The sequence below is a fragment of the Taudactylus pleione genome, unplaced genomic scaffold (assembly GCF_031769625.1).
Source record: "Taudactylus pleione unplaced genomic scaffold, aTauple2 ptg000041l, whole genome shotgun sequence".
Classification (NCBI taxonomy): domain Eukaryota; kingdom Metazoa; phylum Chordata; class Amphibia; order Anura; family Myobatrachidae; genus Taudactylus; species Taudactylus pleione.
In genome coordinates, this window is record NW_028284443.1 from 52,998,836 (window position 1) to 53,020,326 (window position 21,491).

General features: G+C 44.5%; 1 protein-coding gene across 3 annotated transcripts in view; it reads left to right on the plus strand.

Annotated features, from left to right (window-relative positions):
• Positions 1–21,491, plus strand: part of LOC148538171 (serine/threonine-protein phosphatase 2A regulatory subunit B'' subunit beta-like) — a 127,485-nt gene that overhangs the window by 59,110 nt on the left and 46,884 nt on the right. The window contains exon 1 of one of the 3 annotated variants that reach the window (XM_088456908.1): positions 3,895–4,425. The exons of the other annotated variants lie outside the window; for them this stretch is intronic. Within the exon in view, the coding sequence (XP_088313034.1) occupies positions 4,279–4,425 (147 nt within the window). The 5' untranslated portion in view covers positions 3,895–4,278. Of the gene's footprint in view, positions 1–3,894; positions 4,426–21,491 lie in introns of those variants that run through there. 3 annotated transcript variants of the gene reach the window in all.

The following is a 21,491-nucleotide window of genomic DNA, read 5'->3' on the forward strand; positions in this document are numbered from 1 at the left end:
CAACCTGTACACCTTTTTATTAATTGTGTAGCAGTACCTCGCCATGACCTGCTGATGTCGCCACTATATCAGTGTGAGATTTAAACTACAGATGTGTCCACATACATCTTACTTCCTTGCACGTTAAACAGCCCTTCTAGTCGCACCATGCTGTGCTGTCACTCTGTAGCATCTAGCCTCTTTTTTTTTTTGTGCTACTTTTTACCTTCAAATGCATCTGCAAAGCTATGTGAATAGGACACACAAACCGCTTCTGCTGATTAGAATATGCGGCATGGCTGTATCTGCATGTGAAATGTCACAGCCGCTGACATTGTAACCTAGTATTTTGCATGCAAATACACCCGCAGTCTCTCACAGAATATAGGCATGCCGCATATCATTCTAATAAGCAGAAGTTGTTTGTGTGTGTCCTCCAAGACTTTGTATGTGCTGCTCCCTATCAGACTCTCTTCACCTCTTTATAAAACTTGAAATATAAAACTTTAAATGTGCTCTCAAGACCCACTTCTCCATTAAAGCCATCCATGTCTCAACCTAAAGCTGGGTACACACTGAGACGACCGGTAATCATGCCAATGTCCAGGGTGTCGCATGATTGCCGGTACACACTACAGAGATTAATGAACAATGGAACAATCACTCGTTCCGTCCTTAATTAACATACATTAGGTCACATACGATAGTCTCTTGGTTCATAATTAAAATGGTCTGTTATGATCCAGGCTACATTCTCGCAGTCAACCTGGGTACTGTTAGATGAAAATTGTTGTGATGCTGCATATTTTCCCAAACTTGTCTGAAATTTACAATCAATCCAGATGAATCATTCGATGTACTTTGTGTGTGAGTGTATAGAAATGTCTTTGGTACAATTAAATATTGCTTTCACTTATGACCTTATATTTAAAATGGTTTAGTGCTGTCTTTGTACTTAAAGGTGCACTAACATTTGTTTGTAATCATTTATGCTATTAAATATAGAGAACTTTCACATTTAAGAATTTTTAATTAGCAAACCCAACATTTGCAAAATCAATCTATTGTGAACGTTATAAAAGCAGCTGACTTTCATACTTTACTCCGTTCCCTTGGATAGTACTGGCCTTGTGAACTTAGGGCCTGATTCAGAGATGTACGCTAATGCAATTGCAACTGCATTCTCTGATGGATTGCAGTTACTAACATTTGCCAATGCATTCTAAAGCGTAGCTGAGCATAGGGAAGCCCACTGCGGTCTTCTATCCATCCGCCAATGTGCAACAGCGCAAACATCTGTATTGTTGAGTGGTCGCGCAGCATGTACTGTAAGTCAAGTCCAACCAGCTGCAAACACTGCAGCTCTCCTGACACACCGAGCTCACATGCTGCACGCACATGATACTGCATTGAAACGGTCCGACACGCCTGCGTTTTTCTAACCACTCTCCCCCTCCATTCACCCCCAAACTACCTGTCACTGAGTGGTTCCGCTGTACGTATGCAATCGCTGTGGCAAACAATTGCTAGATCTGCATACTGTACATATCTGCTTTGTGAAAATGTGAGTCAGGACCTGAGGTTACTGGAAACAACGATTGCACCACATCTTGCCCACAATGCTTTCTCCTGCATGGCACAATTGTCCACTTTGAAAGTGTAATTTACTCTATGGTAGGCATAGGGCGGTTATTCACATGGCAGTTTGCGTTGGACCCAACATTGGGCGTAGGGTTGTGTGGCACAAGGTTATATGTGGTGTAGCCATAAGGCTATTATGCTAGACATGGGTCTATTTGTGGTGGAAAAGGGGCATGCTTAAGGTATTGTGTATATAGGGTGGTGGTGTAAGAGGCTTGTGTAAGGCAGAAAGTTTTGTGTATAAGGGTATGAAGGTCATGATCTTGTCCTAGGCAAAAGGTATATGTGGTGTGCATTGGCCTTTAGTGGTCACATCACAGGGCTGTAAATAATGTGCACAAGATTCTTTGGGAATATAGTTTGCTGATTATAGTATAACTATGCTCTGCGTGGCAAAGAGCTGTACATACTGCATAGGGGCTGTGTTATGCTGGATGAGAAAACCACTTTCTTGTGATATGGTTCCCAGGGTTGGCCATGCAGCAGTGACTAACAAGTGCTTGGTTTTTCAACTCCCACCTCACTTCTCCTTCCCTCATAATCAGTCTTCAGGTGTCCGTACCCAATAATAACACAAAGCTGTATGATTGCTTATCTGATTGTATTTATATATTTGTATTCTCCTATTGAAAGCATGAGTTTAAATCTGCATATCCAGATAAAGGCCCGTATTAAACTTGAGGCGAAAAGTCCAGACTTTTCGCCTCCGCTTGTTTTGCAGGCGGAAAAATATCGCCGTATTCCATTTCTCTGGACGTGAAACTGGAAGCGGCGAAAAAACCTGACAATTTTCGGGCAATCATCCTGGCACCTCCCTAAAGAGGTCCAGACATGGGGGATCACGATGGGTAACCCCATTTTTGCCTGATGAAGGGAAGTCTGGTAGGTGCATAAATGTGGCTTTGAAGAGGTGATGAATAGCATTTTATTTTTGGGGTGGGGGGGTGGAGATAACTATGGCCATCAAATTTTGAGTACATGAATGTGGGTGCAAGCATATTTTTAAGTCCCTAAAATTATTTTTAGCAATTCTTCAAAAATGCACCTTCCGCTACTACCCGCAGTGAAGAGAACACCTGCCGCATACTTGGGAATCCCTCTGGAATCAATTTAGCTATTCTAGTGTTCCCTCTAGCTCCGGCGGCAGGCAGGCGCCGGAGCTAGAGAGGGCAATCTTGTGTGCGCGCCTGAAAAGGGGGCGTGGTTATGAAAAGGGGGCGTGTCTATAAGACGCATCCCCTTTTCGTCATACTTGGGGGCGTGCCCGGCACTTACGGACATGCCGGGCAGCCCCCAAGCGCTGCAGAAAGGGAGAATAGATGCCGGGCGCATGCGCCCGGCGTCTATTCTCCGGCGGTGACCGGGTCACCGCATGTTTGTCCACCCGCGGGACACTGCGTCCCGCGGGTGAGAACAGCTCCTGCAGACTGTTAGGGCAGGGCGCTTTTTGCCCTCCTCCTGGGTGCTTTTTGCCCCGCTAAAACAGCCTAGCGGGAACGCTACTATTCTAGAAGTTTTGTTCCCGATCCTTCTTTTTTTTTTTTTTTTTTTTTAATTTTACCCCCAAAATTTGTCAATTTTTTGGGGTGTCCAGATTTTTTATTTTTTTTATTTGAACTTTTATTGACATTAATTTTAGGGGACATTCCCAGGGGTGCAGGCTATTTTTTTTTTTTTTTTATTTAAGCCTGCACCCCTAAACCACAATTCTGCACTACTGTGTGGAGAAAACTTATTCCCGTTTTTTTACATCGGTGAAAAGTCTTTGAAATTGAATATGGGGATAGTTGAAACAGGCGAAAATTACGTTCAGATAACGGATTTTCGCCTCAAATTGAATGCAGCCCATAGTGGTGAACATTTTTCATTCACCAATTTTAAAATGGCTACAGAACACTCCAGTGTCAAGCAACTACCTGCTATAAATCCACATAGAAGAAACAGTCCAATCATGAGCTGCAATAAAGAGCACTATTGAGAGGTCTTTCTGCTCTGCACTCTGGGATCTTGCTATTGGTGTCACCAGGTTAGTAAAATGTGAACATTACCGGCTTCAGACTGGTTAATTTGTTACTTATCTGAACCAGATCAATGAGAAGCACTGTGCTTTACAGAGCTAGATTTTGCTGATTGAATGCATCTGCTGTCTCTCTCTGGTTTATCAGTTGCTACATATTTGCTGATGTGATAGAGGCCACATTCAAGGGAGCTGGAATGTAAATGCACTAGAGAGCGCCTGTTGACAGTCCTGGGCACTTCATTCACACAGCATTTCCATTGGTGTTTGACAAACTGGGAAGACTGACTGCGGGAAAATACCTCTGCTACCAATTTTGTCTGTGTTGCACTCTTTCCAATCCCCCACCCCCTTCTGTTTGTGCTTCCTACCCTCTCTACTACTATATAGAAAGGATCAACCTGTTGCTTGGTGAGAGCAGAGTCTCTGGAATGCCTTTTGTAAAGGGCAGCCCCCCTCAGTGACTGTACAGTCAGTGTTTCCCTAGCTATATGCTTCGTTCTGTCAATGTATGGAGCTGAGGAGTGTAGCTGTACTTCCCCTGCAAAGTGCCAAATAAGCTATTCTGCTGCAAGTTGTCATTTTGGAAACACAGGGATTCTTTCTCTTTTTGGAAAACCTCTCAATATAAAATATTTTATATGAAATCTGGAAGTATGAGGATAAAAGAGATCTCTTTGAGGCAAGACCCAGATCTTAGAAAGGAATTGGCTTTGTTGGCTCGTGGATGTGATTTTGTTTTGCCTTCAAGATTTAAGAAAAGACTCAAAGCTTTTCAGCAGATTCAGGTTGGCTTTATATATATGTGGAGCATTTTGTGTACTTTTTTCAGTTAACTTTTCCACTTGTAATCATGTATGATACAATTTTATATTGCACAGACTGTACAAATGTTTGTTTTTATATTTATGTACTGTATGCTTTTGGTGTTCTTTTTTTTTTGTTTGTTTGTTTTTTAAATTTTGTAAATGATGGATAACCATGTGTGTTTTTAACTATTTTGCTGACTTTTGAATAACATTTGACTTTTTAGTTTCTTCGGCACTAAAATGCACTTTGAGCAATTTCTTGGTTGTCCTAATTGCTCATATGTGTGGAGCAAAGGAGATTTGTGATTTTGCGGTCAGTTTGGCATTTTTAAAATTACAAATACGTCTCTGATATATTTAATGTGAGATCTGTAGTGAACAGTACTGCAATTGCATAGTAAGCTCTGGCACAGGGAACCTTATATATATATATATATATATATATATATATATATATATATATATATATATATATATATATAATTATATTAAGTTTTTTTTTCCTCCTCTCTCTGACCTCTAAAAACCAGTCATGAAAGCACTGCAATTTGTCAATTGACTGACTAGTATTTATGATCTGTCGTAAAGTCTTTTATTGTGTTTTTCGCAGATTTTTGTCATGCTAGCACTTTATAAAGAAAAAACCAAACAATTGTTTAGAAGTTTTAGTAAAGCAAATAATACTGTTAAAATCGTTTGCTTCTAATTATAAGTAATCAACATTGTAGCACTTTTTAATTTTACTCCATTGATGATTTGTTGTAAGCCTATATATGCAAGAGAAACTTGAAACAAACTATGGGTATATTTTTGTATCACCTGCAGTAAACTGTCCCTTTTTTTGGGGGGGGGGGGGGGATTTTTTTTTTTTCTTGTTCCGTTGTGTTCTAGCGGTTTCAACATAAACAGTGGCTTGCTAGTTTATGCCGTGAAGGATGCCTGTTAAAAGACAGGACCTTGTACTTTATTATCTTTTAATAGAGCATGCTAAAGTGTTTTCTCGGAGCCTTCCTGTTGCACATTGTACTATGCGCTTAATTAGCATTTTCATTGAAATCCATTATGTTGTAACTAGCATTAACCCTCTTGAACACTGTATGCAATATTGAAACTCGTGTAGCAAAAAACCTGTCAGTCTGTTTATAGCTCAATTAATTTTGGGACAATTTGCTTTAAAGGACGTTCTGCAGTATTATGGTGCATACAAACTGTCAGATCTGTCAGACGAACTATGAACTACGAACGATAAACAACGAACAATTTGAACTATTTTACCAACGATTTCATGAACAACTAACTATTTTTGACAGTATTTAAATTAATGAAAATTAGCCAAATCTGACTGCAAACACATCAGATGTCAGATATCGCTATCTGAAAAACGGGAACGCGCATTGCAGGGACACGTGTCAGATTTTCTTTCAGATATGAACGATTTTTAAATAGTTATTGTACAAATCTGAAGGAAAATCTGACCGTGTGTATGCACCATTTCCTGACTTCAACGCTCATGTACCAGTCATATTGAGAACCATGATCTTTTTTTGTATTGTGTGTGAATTAATGCACTAAAGATTTATAATTTGTATAAGCCAGAGTTATTAATGGAAATAAAGAAAAGTGAATATTTGGGTCCTAAAGCAGACTCCTATGTTTACAGTAATGTGAGCCCCAGACAGATCATTGCAGAACCCTGCCTTACAGGGAGGTCTGTAGTCTGACACTGGACGGAGAGAAAACAGAAATGATCTGTTCAGAGACACATGTAACTTTAATGTATATCTAAATGTGACCAAAGATCAATCGCCGTGTGTGTGTTTTTTTTTTTTTTTAAGGAAGCTACATAAAGTGTGGTATATGAACAAGTATCTGCACACTTTTTATTTTAAAGCCACATGCAAAATAGTTTTGGGTAATTCATCGACATCAGTCTATAACGGATCATTCTGCCTCAGCATCCATTTTAAGTAAGGAGTGATTAAACATCAAATGTACACAGTCATGTGTTTCTCAGTGATCTTTTTGTTAGATTTTGTGTCAGATTAGAAATATGCAGTGTTTACTTATTGCTTTTTAATTTATTTATATTTTCTCTCCTCAATATGGTAGCGTCACATGGAGCTTTTATGTAGACTAAAGTGTGTGTGTATATGTATGTATATGTATGTATGTATATATATATATATATATATATATATATATAATGTGTGTATGTATATATGTGTAGTGTTCACTCTAGCTCCGGCGGCAGGCAGGGCACCGGAGCTAGAGAGGGCAATCTTATGCGCGCGCCTGAAAAGGGGGCGTGTCTATAAGACGTGTCCCCTTTTCGTCATACTTGGGGGCGTGCCCGGCACTTACGGACATGCCGGGCAGCCCCCAAGCGCTGCAGAAAGGGAGAATAGATGCCAGGCGCATGCGCCCGGCGTCTATTCTCCGGTGGTGACCGGGACACCATGTTTCTCCACCCGCGGGACACTGCGTCCCGCGGGTGAGTACGGCACCCGCAGGCTGTGAGGGCAGGGCACTTTTTGCCCTCCTCCTGGAGGGCAGGGTGCTTTTTGCCCTCCAGAAGGAGGGCAGGGCGCCGCGCCCCGCTAAAACAGCCTAGCGGGAACGCTATATGTGTGTGTATAGTCATTTAATGCTTTGATGCAAATCAAGCCTAATTGCCATCTTCGATAATACTGCTTTTGACATCAGCGATGTTTAATGTCTATTATTGTAACAACATAGACTTATTCTTCATTATTTATGTCTTGATTTTAAATCATGTTTTTGTGACGTGTTTGTACTTGTATTGTTATTTATTTGAGTGCTGGTTGCTTAGCGACCAAGTCTGCTATATACATGTGCAGACTTAGGTTGATGATGTCACACTGCGGCGACTAGCGTGTGATGTGGGAATTTGTTTGCCGGAGGTATTATATTGTTAGTAATCATGAGTGCTTGTTGCTTAGCGACCAGGTCTGTTACACACACGTGCAGTCTCAGGTTGATGACGTCACACTCTCACGACTACAGCGCGTGGTGTGAGCGTTTGCCGCAGGTCGGCAGGTGAGTGCAGTCTTTTGTGGCTATATATGTTTGTTTTTATCATTCTGTTATTGTAACCTGTTGTCCCTGACTAAGGGGGAGACCCCGAAACGTTGGAAATAAAGGACAGTTTTAAATTACATAAAGGAGTCTACTGAGTGCCGTCCTGTATACATTTGCTATGGAATGACTGGATCAGGCTAGAATGGCACCTTAGCAAGTATTTCTTAATTTCTCCTCTGGAGAGTGCCGGGTTGCAGTATTGTGTGTGTATATATGTATATGTATGTGTGTGTGTGTGTATGTGTATGTATATATATATATATATATATGTATATATATATATATATATATATATATATATATATATATATAGCGAGCCAATTAAAGCAAATTAAATTTTAACACTTGTAGTGCATTGGCAGAGTGCATGTGGACAGTGAGCGACTAGTACTTAAGTTCTAGTATATCTTCAGCTACCTCCATTCTCTTTAAATGATATCTTTGCTTGTGGCCCTACCTATGAGTTGCCCAGCTGTGATAGCAAACCTCATTAATGCTTATCATAAAATACAGACACAAAACACAATGCCTCATCCGTTGCCAATTGTGATATTAGTGCCTGCCTTTTTCCAGTGCTATAGGGTAACCACCACCATAGCAACATCTTTCTCTGCATAGTGGTCTCTGGGCCTAATTCAGACCTGTTCGCGAGTGCTGAGCGCTCGCAAGCGGGTCGATGTTGGCCGAGGGAGCTGTCTCCATCGTGCGCATTCGCGAGACCCGCATAGCGACAGCCAATCTGTTGCTATGGGTCTCGCTACAAAGGGGGCGTGCTATCGATGTTGAGTGACAGCACGCCCCCTTTGATGGGCGTGCCGGGGGCGTGGCTGGCCAGACGGAGGCGTTCCCATGGGAACGCCTACCCTGGGGCCGGCCCCACTGACATAAGTGATGTCAGTGGGAGTGCTTTTGGCTCTGATAGAGCCAAAAGCACTCCAGGGCTTGCGGCAACGAGACCCTACCACAAGGGTCTCGTCGCAAGCCCGATGGTCAAGACCATCGTAACCATCTTTTTGGCCGCTCGCTATAGCTGTGGTTGGTCACCCACAGCTATGCGAGCGGCCAGGGGGCCACTCTAAAAAACCAGAGGGCCGGCCCTGATTCAGAGCGAGCGCTCTGTCAGAGCTTTCCAGCTCTGAATCAGGGCCTCTGTTGTATGCATTTCCTGTCCTTATTTTACACCTAATCTCATGTCTACTCACTTCCCTGTGTCTAACTTGCCCACTTGCATCATGGCACCTTACACCTTCTCTATTTGCTTTCCATCTTCTCTACAATTTTAATTTAACCTGCATTCTCCCCCTTATATGTATACCTTGCACACCCCATTGCTGTATTCTGCCCTGGTGTCCCACAAAGAAACCCCTATTCCTCTACCAACTTCATCTACCTAGTTTCTCCACTGGTCCTATGTGCCCTTAATGTGTGTTATATCTTGTCCGCATCTACAGCATATTCGCACACCTGGACCTGGAAATTGGCTCTCTAATTAGAAGTACATGGCTGTCATGCTACAGACTTCCTAAATAAAGTGCAGTGTTCTCTCCAAGCTATATCTCTCAGGCGGTTCACCCACCAAAAACTTCCCTGCTGCCCGACACTGTGGTGTAGCCAAGTGTCGTGCTACACTGACGTTCCATAGAGAAACGCCAGCACATCGCGACTTATTGGCCACGTTACAGTGCAGCTTACTACTCGTAGCTGCCCCCGCCGGAAGGAGGATGCCAGCTGTCCAATCACCTGCGACCCTGCAAGCATTACAACCTCACCTTTTTCTACTGGTGCCCACCAAACAATGGGAGCGATTCAATATAGCGGTAATTTAGCGCGCTGTTTAGTTTCGCTAACTTCTCGCACCCTTCTGAGGGCGCAAGAAGAAATCGGACTAAGGTACTGTCTGCGAGGCTGTTTTCTGGCTTAGAGTGGCGCTAACAGCCTTGCGGCCGGCACTTTAGTTGGAGAGTGCTAGTTCTCGCGACTATACACCCAGCTGGAATTGAATTGCCCCCAATAAGCGAGATGCCGGATTGGAGGGTGCATGATGGATTATTGCTTATCTGCTGTGATAATGCAATATGTGGCCAGCATGAATTTACACTATCTGCATCAATTAGAAGTATTTCACTCAATATAGCCACGTGTGGTGTCAAAATATTTTCTGATAACTGGACATTTGTAAATGCAGCCAGAAGATGCCCAATGTTTCCTTTTTGTGTACAGTAGTCTTCTGAAAAGCCCCAGTGATTCTGCTGCTTGGATACCTGATGATTAGTTTGGACAGTTACATAAATTGCCATATTGGGCCATGATCTTGTTGCTCAAGGTGCCTACGCACTAGACGATATTTTGCACGTTTCGTCCAATTTCGACGCATCGGAACGACAAATCGTGTAAAATATGTGCAAATCGTGAGTGTCCACTCACGATGGCGATATGCGCACCTGCGGGTCTTCCGATGTATCTTCCGATCTTGACTACAGTAGGCAAGAGCTGCCGATCTCGTACACAACGTACTGCAAATCGTTAAGGACGCACGATAGATCGTTGGTCAGATTGAACACTTTTTAGCACCATATAGTGTCCTGGAGTGCCAGGGAGAGTTCAAGGCAAATCGTTCACGATATCGTATCGTGAGCACATCGTCTAGTGTGTACCCTACCTTTAGTTTGCGTTACAGGGTTATGCGGTATGTGGTTGTCCTTGGTGACATTGGTTTTCAAATTGAGTACAGTTTATGAAAATGTATTGTACTGTTTGACTTTATTTACAAAGGAGTTCTTCAGCTTAAGGGGGGAATTCCCGAAGTGTTCGCATGTGCGAAAACTCCATAGACAGAAACAGGCAAAGTTTTCGCCATCTCAGTGCAGGTGAAAAAAAAGGGCAAAGTCCATATTGTAAGCAAAAAATGTTGGGACTTTGGGCCTGATTCAGACCCACTCGCGAGCGGCTGTCCGCTCGCAAGTGGGTCGATGGTGTGCACTGCGCATGCGCACGACGGAGGGAGCTCCGTCGCGCGCATGCGCCAGACGGGACGAGCAAAGGACTTTCCTTCGCTCGTTGTGTCTGATCAAAGGGGGCGTGCTGTCGATGTTGATTGACAGCACGCCCCCTTTGGTGGGCGTGCCGGGGGCTTGCCTCCCAGACAGGGGCGTGCCCAAGGGAACGCCTACCGTCAGAAGCCGGCCCACTGACATCACTAGTGATGTCAGTGGGAGTGATTTTGGCTCTGATAGAGCCAAAATCACTCCGGGCCTTGTGGTTGAGAAACTCAACCGCAGGCTCCGGCTCGCAGTGGCGATGGTCGCGATGGTCAAGACCATCGCAACCATCACCCTGCACGCTCGTATAGGCTGTGGGTGGTGACCCACAGCTATACGAGCGTCCAGGAGGATGCTCCATAATTATGGAGGCCGGCCCTCATTCAGAGCGTGCGCTCTGCTCAGAGCGTCCGGCTCTGAATGAGGGCCTTTGTTCAGAACCCTTTGGACACCACCCCTATTGACTAGGCAAAAATATTTCTCTTTCATCCACTAGGGGACACTGGAGGTGCTTACGCTGGGGTATAGAGGCGTGGATAACTGGAGCTGGCACTTTAAATAATTTAGAAATGTGAAGCTCCTCCCCCTCTATGCCCCACCAGCCCTCAGTTTAGAAATGTGCCCTTGGAGCTGGTCACAACCTGCTGTGCTCCAGCAAGCCACATAATTTATTTCTTTTATTTCATATATATTTTATTTTCAGGTTTTCTTTCTTATTTTAAGACCTCTTTTACATATTTTTTCTTAAGTACCCTTCGCCACCTCTCTAAAGGTGGGGTCCGGGTTACTGGCACCCTGTTAACCTCCTAGGTTACAGGAAGGAGTGTGCAGTGCTTAACCAAAAGCATTTGACAGCTCCTTAATGCCGCACACAGGACACACACCACAGCTGCCTTCATGTGAGTGCTGTTCAAACGGAGGAAACTGGGAGCCGTCCGGAGAGGGAGCGCAGTGAGTATGAATCACATGCACATCCCCCGTCTCCTGTCCCGCGGCCAGCGCTGGCTTCAGAGAGCGCGATAGCGCTGCTCATTAATTACACTATCTCCCCTCTCCCCGCTGATGAGCGCGCTTAGCGGCTCCTACTCAGCGGGGCTTGCACAGGGGGGAGATGATCCTGCAGGCAGGGGCAGCCATTTTCCGGCCCTTAGGGCATAAAGAAAGGGGGCGGAGCCTAACAGCGCGGGCTCCCTGCCTCAATAGAGCGGGCTCCTTGTCTAGATAACGCGGCAGCGGCTGTGTGCACAGAGTGGCTGCCGTGTTTAACCTGTTTTAGAGACTGCATCTCTCCGCTACAGGTGTATGCAGTATATACAGAAGGCTGATTCTCCTGACTACATCCCTGGCAAGAGGTTGTGCGTAACACTGGGGTGTTTGGCAGGGAATCTAATCTGTGGGAAAGAGTGGGGAGTGCCTCTTCCTCTGTGTCCCAAACCAGCCTTCTGTTTTATTTCTAATTTCACTTCTGTCCCTCTGTGTCTGGGTGACTGTGTGTATCCATGTCAAACAGAACAAAAGCGGCTCAAAAGATGTTTGTCTGTTCTAAGTCTAACAACAAACTATCCAAGCCGCATGCTGCTGGGTCCACGTTATGTGATGCTTGTATAGCAATAGATCAACCTATGGCTATTACTGCCTCACCTGCTCCGCCATGGGCCGCTGACATGGTAGGAGTAATGACGGATTTAATGTCTGAGTCAACCTCCCTGGGTGGAGGGGCTAACCAAGTCTCTAGACACCCTGGTACAGGTTATGGGTACAGTGGTGCCTGCACCCTCCACCTCCTACCAAAGACCGACACAAAAGCGTACTCTGGCGACTGTTCTCCAATCAGAAGAGTCGGGCGAAGAATTCCTCGCTACAGAGGAAACGGAAGAAGGGGAATTGGAGGAAGCGTTACATGACGCTTCCCCTCAAGAATTAGAGTACACTTCTCCCGGGGTGGAATCTCTAATTTTGGCGGTCAGAAAAGTTCTGAATCTACCTGAGGATGTAATCCCAGGAGTGTGAATTATTTCATGAACAACCAAAGAGCTCTGCGGTTTTTCCGTTCTCACAGCAACTTCAACAGCAGCTCTCAGTGGCCTGGAAGCAACTGGATAAACTGTTCCAAATTCCGCGCCGGTTTGCGTCTAGCTATCCTTTTCCATCATCCATGATGGAAAAGTGGGAAACACCCCCTCCAGTAGATGCGTCAGTCTCCCGTCTCTCTAAGAAAACAGCACTCCCAGTACCGGGAGCTACAGTACTAAAAGATCCTTTGGATCGTAAGTTGGAGACAACGCTAAAATCAATTTATACTGCAGCGGGTGCTTAACTTCGACCCACCCTTGTTACCACTTGGGTTAACAAGGCAGTGGTCGGCTGGGCTGACCAGTTGATTGCCGGTTTGGACTCTGGTACCTCCAGAGCAGAGTTACATCTACTAGCAGAACACATCCGTGAGTCTGCAGTTTACCTGGGAGAAGCTTCGAAAGATATCAGTCAGATTAGTGCTCGCATATCTGCTTCTGCTATTTCGGAACTGGACAAATGGATATTCCAGGCCACGGGGGGTAAGTCTTCCTTCCTCCCGTCGGTTGCTCCAGCTCCCAGAAGACCTTACAATGGACCTTTGTTTCATTCCTTTCGTGGTAGAACCAGAGGTGCTCCCACGCAACATAGAGGTGGCAGAGGTAGAGGTCGTCCACACCCTGTTGCACGTAGACCAGAGCCTAAACCAGCGGAAAAGCAGGTGGCGTGACTATCTTCCATCCCACCTGGGACCTCCTGCAGTGGGAGCCTGCCTGCAAAACTTTCAACAGGTTTGGAACCAGACCTCTTCAGAACCGTGGATCCGCAGACTAATTTCCCTGGGGTACCGAATAGACTTCGAAGTCCCCCCTCCACCTCGGTTCTTCACCACAAGTCTGCCAATGCCTGCAAGCAAGGCCAAGGTTTTACAGGAGGCTATCCAGTCTCTAGTAGTATCATCTGTACTAGTTCCGGTTCCGGAGCATCAGAGAGGTTTGGTGTTTTACTCGAACCTGTTTGTAGTACCAAAACCAGATGGCTCGATCAGGCCCATCTTAAACCTCAAGTCTTTGAACCTGTATCTGCAGAGACTCCATTTTGAAGCGATAAATCTTCAGTCAGTCATAGCGAGCTTGGAACCAGGGGAGTTCCTATTATCCCTGGATATCAAGGATGCCTATCTCCATGTCCCCATTTGGGAACCTCACCAGGCTTTTCTGCGTTTCGCCATATTGAAGGATCATTATCAGTTTCGGGCATTGCCGTTCGGGTTATCCTCCGCTCCCCGCGTCTTCACCAAACTCATGTCAGTCATGATCGCTCTCTTTCGGTCATCAGGAGTGAACATAATCCCTTATTTGGACGACCTGTTACTCAAGGCTCTATCGGTATCTCTTCTAGCAAATCAGGCCTTACTGACATATCAGACCCTAATCCAACACGGTTGGATAATCAACTTCAAGAAATCAAATCTCAATCCATCCCAGAAACTTCTGTTTCTGGGCATGATCTTGGATACGGCCTCACAACGGGTTTTTCTTCCAATAGACAAGGCCCGGGATATCCGGTTGTTAGTTCAGCTGGTCCTCAGAACAAGGAAGGTGTCCCTGCTTCTTTGTCTGCGTCTCTTGGGGAAGATGGTAGCAGCTTTCGAGGCACTACAGTTTGGCCGGTTCCACTCCAGGGTGTTTCAGCTGGACCTGCTAGCACAGGGGTCAGGGTCTCATCTGCTTCTTCATCGACAGATCCGTTTGAGCCCGGTTACCAGAGTGGTCCTTTGGTGGACACAATCCAACAATCTGTTAGCGGGCAGAAGATTCGGAGTGTGGGACTGGATCATCGTAACAACGGATGCCAGCCTTCGAGGATGGGGAGCAGTAGTCCTCGATTATCACTTTCAGGGTCGATGGTCCCCTCTAGAACAGAAGTGGCCATAAATGTGTCGGAACTCAAAGCGATTTACAATGCTCTGATAGAGGCAACAGACTTTCTAAAGGCTCCTCCGGTAAGAGTTCAGCCCGACAACGCGACGGCCGACGCTTACAGAAACCGCCAAGGAGGGACACTGAGTCGCATGGCTATGCGGGAAGTAACTCAGATCCTTCGGTGGGCCGAAAAACAGTCAGTAATCCTGTCGGTGGTATTCATCCCGGGTGTGGACAACTGGGAAGCAGATTACGTGAGCCGACAGGATATGCATCCCGGGAAATGGAAGCTTCATCCAGAGGTGTTCAATGCGCTGATACGTCGATGGGGATGTCTTCAGGTGGACCTCATGGCATCGCGATTGAATAGTCAGCTCCCAGTATACGTCTCAAGAACTCGGGATCCGCAGGCAGAAGCGGTGGACGCCCTGACAAGTCCGTGGATCTATGACTTCGTTTACCTTTTTTCCTCCGATTCCGCTTCTTCCTCATCTTCTAAAAAGGATAAAACAAGAATCAGCCTCTGTAATTCTCGTAGCTCCGAACTGGCCTCGGAGAAGTTGGTTCTCGGACCTTCGGTCCCTATTGTCAGACGATCCATGGCCCCTTCCTCTACGCCCGGATCTTCTACAGCAGGGTCCATTCGTACACCCCAACTTAGCGCAACTGCGTTTAACGGGGTGGCTCTTGAAACCAATATCCTAAGATGCAGGGGCATCCCAGACGCGGTTATTCCCACCATGCTACGCGCCAGGAAGCCAGTTTCGGCTACGCATTATCATCGCATCTGGCGTGCTTATATCTCATGGTGTTCCAGTCGGGGTCTTCCGTCTAGAATTTTTCGGTTGTCCCGGTTTCTGCTTTTCCTTCAGACGGGTCTGGATTCTGGCCTTCGGCTGGGAACTCTAAAGGTGCAGGTTTCTGCCCTCTCCATTTTCTTTCAAAGAAAATTGGCCCTCATTCCTGAGGTGCAGACGTTTCTTCAAGGGGTCTTGCGCGTGCAGCCTCCTTTTGTACCTCCGATAGCTCCCTGGGACCTAAACTTAGTGCTTCTGTTTCTTCAGTCGCCCATGTTTGAACCTTTGGAGGAGGTCGATCTTAAGTACTTGTCTTTGAAGACTGTCCTCCTCCTGGCTCTCGCTTCGGCTCGTAGAGTTTTGGAATTGGGTGCTCTGTCCTGTAAGCCACCTTACCTTGTGTTTCATGCTGATAGGGCGGAACTCCGGACGGTAGCCACCTTCCTTCCCAAGGTTGTGTCGGCTTTTCATATTAATCAGTCTATTGTGGTACCGTCGTTGCTGGTGGACTCTGGTGGATCTTCTACCTTGGATGTGGTTAGGGCTCTCCGCTTCTATGTTGCCAGGACAGCGTCCCTCCGTAAGTCTGAGTCGCTTTTTGTCCTCTATGATGCGGTTCGGAGTGTTTGGCCGGCGTCTAAGCAGACTTTGGCACGTTGGATCCGGCTGACTATTCATCAGGCTTATGATAGTGCTGACCGTCGGACTCCTTCATCCATTTCGGCTTATTCCACACATTCTGTGGGTGCATCATGGGCGGCCGGTAGAGGAGTGTCCACGTCACAATTGTGCCGTGCGGCTACTTGGTCTTCAGTTTACACGTTTGTCAGGTTTTACAAATTTGATACGTTTGCTACTTCGGCATCCCGTTTTGGCCGCCTTGTTCTGCAGGCGCCACAGAGCGCTCCCGCCCGTGGGGAAAACTTTGGGACGTCCCCAGCGTAAGCACCCCCAGTGTCCCCTAGTGGATGAAAGAGAAAATGGGATTTTGGTACCTACCGGTAAATCCTTTTCTCTGATTCCACAGGGGACACTGGACGCCCACCTCTGCGCTCTTAACCTTCCTGTTCGGCTCGTTCCATATGTTGGATGCTTCTGTCATGTGTGTTCTTCTCTCCTTTTTTTTTTTTTTTTTCTTTGTTTACTCTTCTTGTTCTCCATCTCCTCTCGGTTTTCATTTTCTAAACTGAGGGCTAGTGGGGCATAGAGGGGGAGGAGCTTCACACTTCTAAATTATTTAAAGTGCCAGCTCCAGTTATCCACGCCTCTATACCCCAGCGTAAGCACCTCCAGTGTCCCCTGTGGAATCAGAGAAAAGGATTTACCGGTAGGTACCAAAATCCCATTTTTTATTTAACTCCATTCCCCATGGGTGAAAATGTAAAAAGTCTTGGAAAATGGGTTTAAAGTACTGGGTCAGGTATTTTGGGGGGGGCTGTATGGATGGGACAGGTGTTTTAAACATTGCTGGTGGCTGCAGCAGGTGTATTACAAAATTTTAAAAGTGCACTTTAAAGACACAAAATATACTTGTACCCCCAATTTAACTGCAGTTAATTATTTCCTCCCAAAATATTGCTTTTTATCAGTTTCCCACACTTATGCAAATATGCACATCATAACCATTTCACACAATTTAAGAACCCAAAATACTTTTATTAGGGCTAGTAATACACTTCTATATTGATTTCCTATGTCAGTTAGGCTTTTTATGTGGTACAGACTGATTTCCCCAAAATGTTATGTAGTTTTTGCTAGTTTCGCCATGCGCAATTATCGCACAAAAGCTGTTTCGCGTGTTATGTAATTGGATAAGGTGAAAAATGTGAGAACACATTGCAAAAAATTTAAAAAAATTGCACCAAAACTGGCGAATAGGGCAAAAACTTCTCCAGCGAAATGTTTTGTTTTATCGTGGCTAACTGAATCCAGCCCTAAGTATGCTGCACTATATCACCAAATTTTGAACTTACTGGTGCTGTTAAGAATTATTTGCTCATGCCACACGAGCAAACCCTGAACATAGAGAGTGTGAGCAGCTATAGACTTAAAATAGTCAAAACGTTGAGAGGCATTCTTTGGCCATCGTGAAGAATTTAAATAACCAGCAACAGGGTATTTGCCACCTCATGGTATGCAAAATATTGTAAGCTTGCAATAAAGTGTATTATCAAGTATTATAAACTTCATACGCAACAGAGTAAAGGGAATCGGTAGCAGCGGCAGCCCGACACTGGAACACATCCCGGCAGCGTGAGCCCGATAGCGCTGGAAATCCCCATCGTTGTAAGGTAAGTATAGACTAACCTAACCCTAACCCTCCTTAGGGGTGCCTAACCCTAACCACCCCCCAAGTGCCTAACCCTAATCCCCCCTGTGAGTGCCTAACCCTAAACCCTTCCTTCGCCACTGCCTAAACCTAAGTCCCCCCGGGGATGCCTAACTCTAACCCTCCCTCACCCTAGCCTAACCCTCCCGGGGGCGTGGCTAACCCCAAGTCCTCCCCCCCCCCCCGGGTGCCCTAAACCTAACCCTCCCCAACCCCCCCCCCTCGCCCCGCTTGCGGCTGGTGGCATGCCTTTGATCGGACATTTCACCTTCGCCGGGATATGACAGTCGGGAAGCCGGCTGTCAGTATAATGTCAGCCGGCTTCCCGATTGCATCCCGAGTAAAGAATGTATGAACTATAAAGGTGTTGACTTAACTAGCCTCAGTTATTTTGAATTTTAACCTCCCTGGAGTAAGATTTTATGGTATCCGGATGGAAGATCTACAGTGTCTAGTTAAGCAGTCAATAGGTCGAACTAGATGGTTGACGGGGTCAAATAGTCGTCACCCGGTTTTTCATGATTGTTCATAATTTTTAGCGTTGGGCACTTGGCACAGTGTGAGGGTTAGGCACTAGGGGTGGGTTAGGGTTAGGCACTAAGGGCCGTATTCAGTTAGCGGCGAAAACTGCCTCCATTGGTGAAAACGTCCCTTTTTTATTGCCAAAAAACAGGCGAAAACGACAACAAGCGAAAAAAACTGGAGAAAAGTTTTTTCTACATCCCAGACCAGGAAAATAAAAAAAAATGCAAAATCCCTATTTCTTCTTCAGGGTCCATAGGCTCCACAGGGAGACCTTGGGATGTAAAAAGAGAAATACCAGCGCTAACCAATAGATCTAAGGATATGGCTGATACATAGACTATTTATTTTTCATTTGGAATGGGGATATCACTTCTGCTACTTTTTTTGTTGATTCACTGAACACCAATTTATTTAATTTATCTGTCACGTTTAGTAAACACAGGATAGATTTTTTTGGACATCTCCTTGGAGATTAAAGAGAACAGGATCTGTACTTTCAATTTTAATAAGTCTGTTAATACCAACTCTTATTTGCATTTTCAGAGTGCTCACTTTGCCCCTTGGAAGACTAACATTTCTGAGTCAACTGATGCGACTTCGGCGCAATTGCAGCATCTTGGATGTTTTTTCCAAACAAGTATCAGACATGATTGAAGCGTTCAAAGAACGTGGATATCCTAATTTATTATTAACGAATACCTATAAGGAAGTCCTGAACATGGACAGGAGTGTTCTTCTAGTTAAAAAACCGATCAGACAAGAAAGGTCCAATATTAAAGAAAATAGAGAAATAGCTTTTGTATGTAAATATACCAACAGTTTTAGGGAAATTAGAAACATAATCTCACGGAATTACCAATTATTGAGGCAGGATAATGTCCTGAGGGACATTCTGCCTGATAAACCAGGTGTTGTCTTTAGGAAAAATAAAACTCTTAAAACCATTCTAGCACCCAGTCATCTTAGGATGCAGAAAAATGAAGTTCAGACTGGTTAACGGTAAAACAATCTGTTTTTTTTTTAGGTGTGGGAAAACATGTTGCACTATGTGCACTTATATTCCCAGACACACTAAGGATGTTCTTTTACCCAACTGTGATGATATACACAAATCGTCTCATTTATAAACTGTGACTCTAAATATATTATCTATGTACTATCCTGTCCATGTAAGTTATATTACATAGGGAGAACGACGAGATCTCTAAAAACTCGGTTCATGGAACACCGTAGAAACATTATTACCGTATATACTCGAGTATAAGCCGAGTTTTTCAGCACATTTTTTGTGCTGAAAAAGTACCCCCTCGGCTTATACTCGAGTGAAGTGTGTAGCGCTGACCGGACGGCTGCTGCTGCTCCCCTGAGGGAGTCATCTTCCGGCTCCTGCAGTGGGTAATGGGAGAGACGTCGTGAGTAATGACCTCTCTCCCATGCAAAGCCGCCGGAGGAGCTGTTAGCGGCGGGACCAGGAGTGGGGGTTTCAGGTAAGTGTTTATTTTTTTATTTTTATAACTTCTCCCTACTGGGGGGGGGGGGGGGGGGGACTCCTGGGGGCACTATCAGGGGGCGATTGCCACTGGGGGCACTATCAGGGGGCGATTGCCACTGGGGGCACTATCAGGGGGCGATTGCCACTGGGGGCACTATCAGGGGGCGATTGCCACTGGGGGCACTACCAGCTGCTGCATTTCCCACCCTAGGTTTATACTCGAGTCAATAAGTTTTCCCAGTTTTTTGTGGTAAAAGTAGGTACCTCGGCTTATATTCGGATCGACTTATACTCGAGTATATACGGTAATAAAAATTTACTTCATAGTGTTTCACGTCATTTCATGGACAAACATCTAAGTGACCCCACTCAATTATCGATTGTGGGATTGGAACATATCCCCCATTTAGATCGGGGGGGTACTAAATACAACAAGTTATGTTGTAGAGAGATTTTTTGGATGTTGAAATATAACTCACTTTATCCTGATGGCCTCAATGAGGCAATAGAGCTTAATGTAGTGACATGATTTATGAATTAATTTTTCTTTTCATTATCATTTATATTTATTTAATATTTTTTTTTAGTTTGGGTATAAGTTTTTATTGTAGTGAGAACATTGCAGCTTGTTCTCACATTTTTGGTTTAGGTGTCTGACAGACATTCATTGACACCATATTAACATCAGTGGTACTCACACATTTTTTTGCTTTAGGTATTCATTTCCATTTCAGTATGGACATTATTACCATTTTTTATTATGTATTTTTTGTTTATTTATATTTTAATAATTTTTTGTAAATAAAAAAAATATATATTTTTTTGTTTATCTGTGTATTTTTACTTTTGCATAGTTATTTTTGCTTTATTTGTGAAGTTTGGTAATTTTTGTCATGTGACTGGTCACATGACCAGAGATGGGCACTCTGATCTCTAGGACATGCAGTCATAACTATACACATATATATGAATATGCTATAATGATAATCCTTCAGTATATGTATATAGGAGGTTTCATATTGGTATCTAAGTTGAGGATTGAGATCATCATATATATTGCGTTTTACATCTGAAGTATTGAGTCCTTTATACTTTTGGATTGTGGGTTTTGGGACTGTCACAAGGACTCATGGGATATGTGGTCCCATAGATGGATTTAGATATTGACTGAGATAAATTGGTACTTTCGTTCATGTATTCCCAGTCATGTGACGTCAGACATCTCATGTGACCAACATAGAGACTTATGGGATATGTAGTTTCGCACATAGAAGCGAAATGTCGGCTGTTCCGACGGAGTTTATTATTGAGCCTCTTAAGATTAATCTTCATTTCTAAGGTCGATTTAGACTGGAATATTGTATGAGCAATGCTTTTTGTGAGAGCTAAGTGCTTATTATTTGTGCTTCCGCGTTCTGAGCGGACTTCCGTGTCGTGTGATTTATCATGTGACACGGGGCTCTGTCGGTACAATGAGCACATGAATCTGAGGTATTTTGTTTATTTTTTAGGTTTATATAATGTGACATGTAGGATTAGTTTTATGTATATTCAATTGGGGACAGTTGATTATTGTGAATTTATGTATTAGAAATGGTATGATGATTTTCACATGTGCCACTTATTTCTCTAATTGAGAAGCCTCTATAAATGCCACTTTGTATTACTTATGGACATGCTCCTGAGGAAGCTGGATGTACGTGTAACCAGCGAAACACGTTGAGCCTTCAGACCTGATTGTACTCCTTCCATTTTCTGCTGGTATCATTCATTCATTGGATCCATTCATCCCTGTTAACTTTGGCGTTTTCACGATCTTCCGGGGGA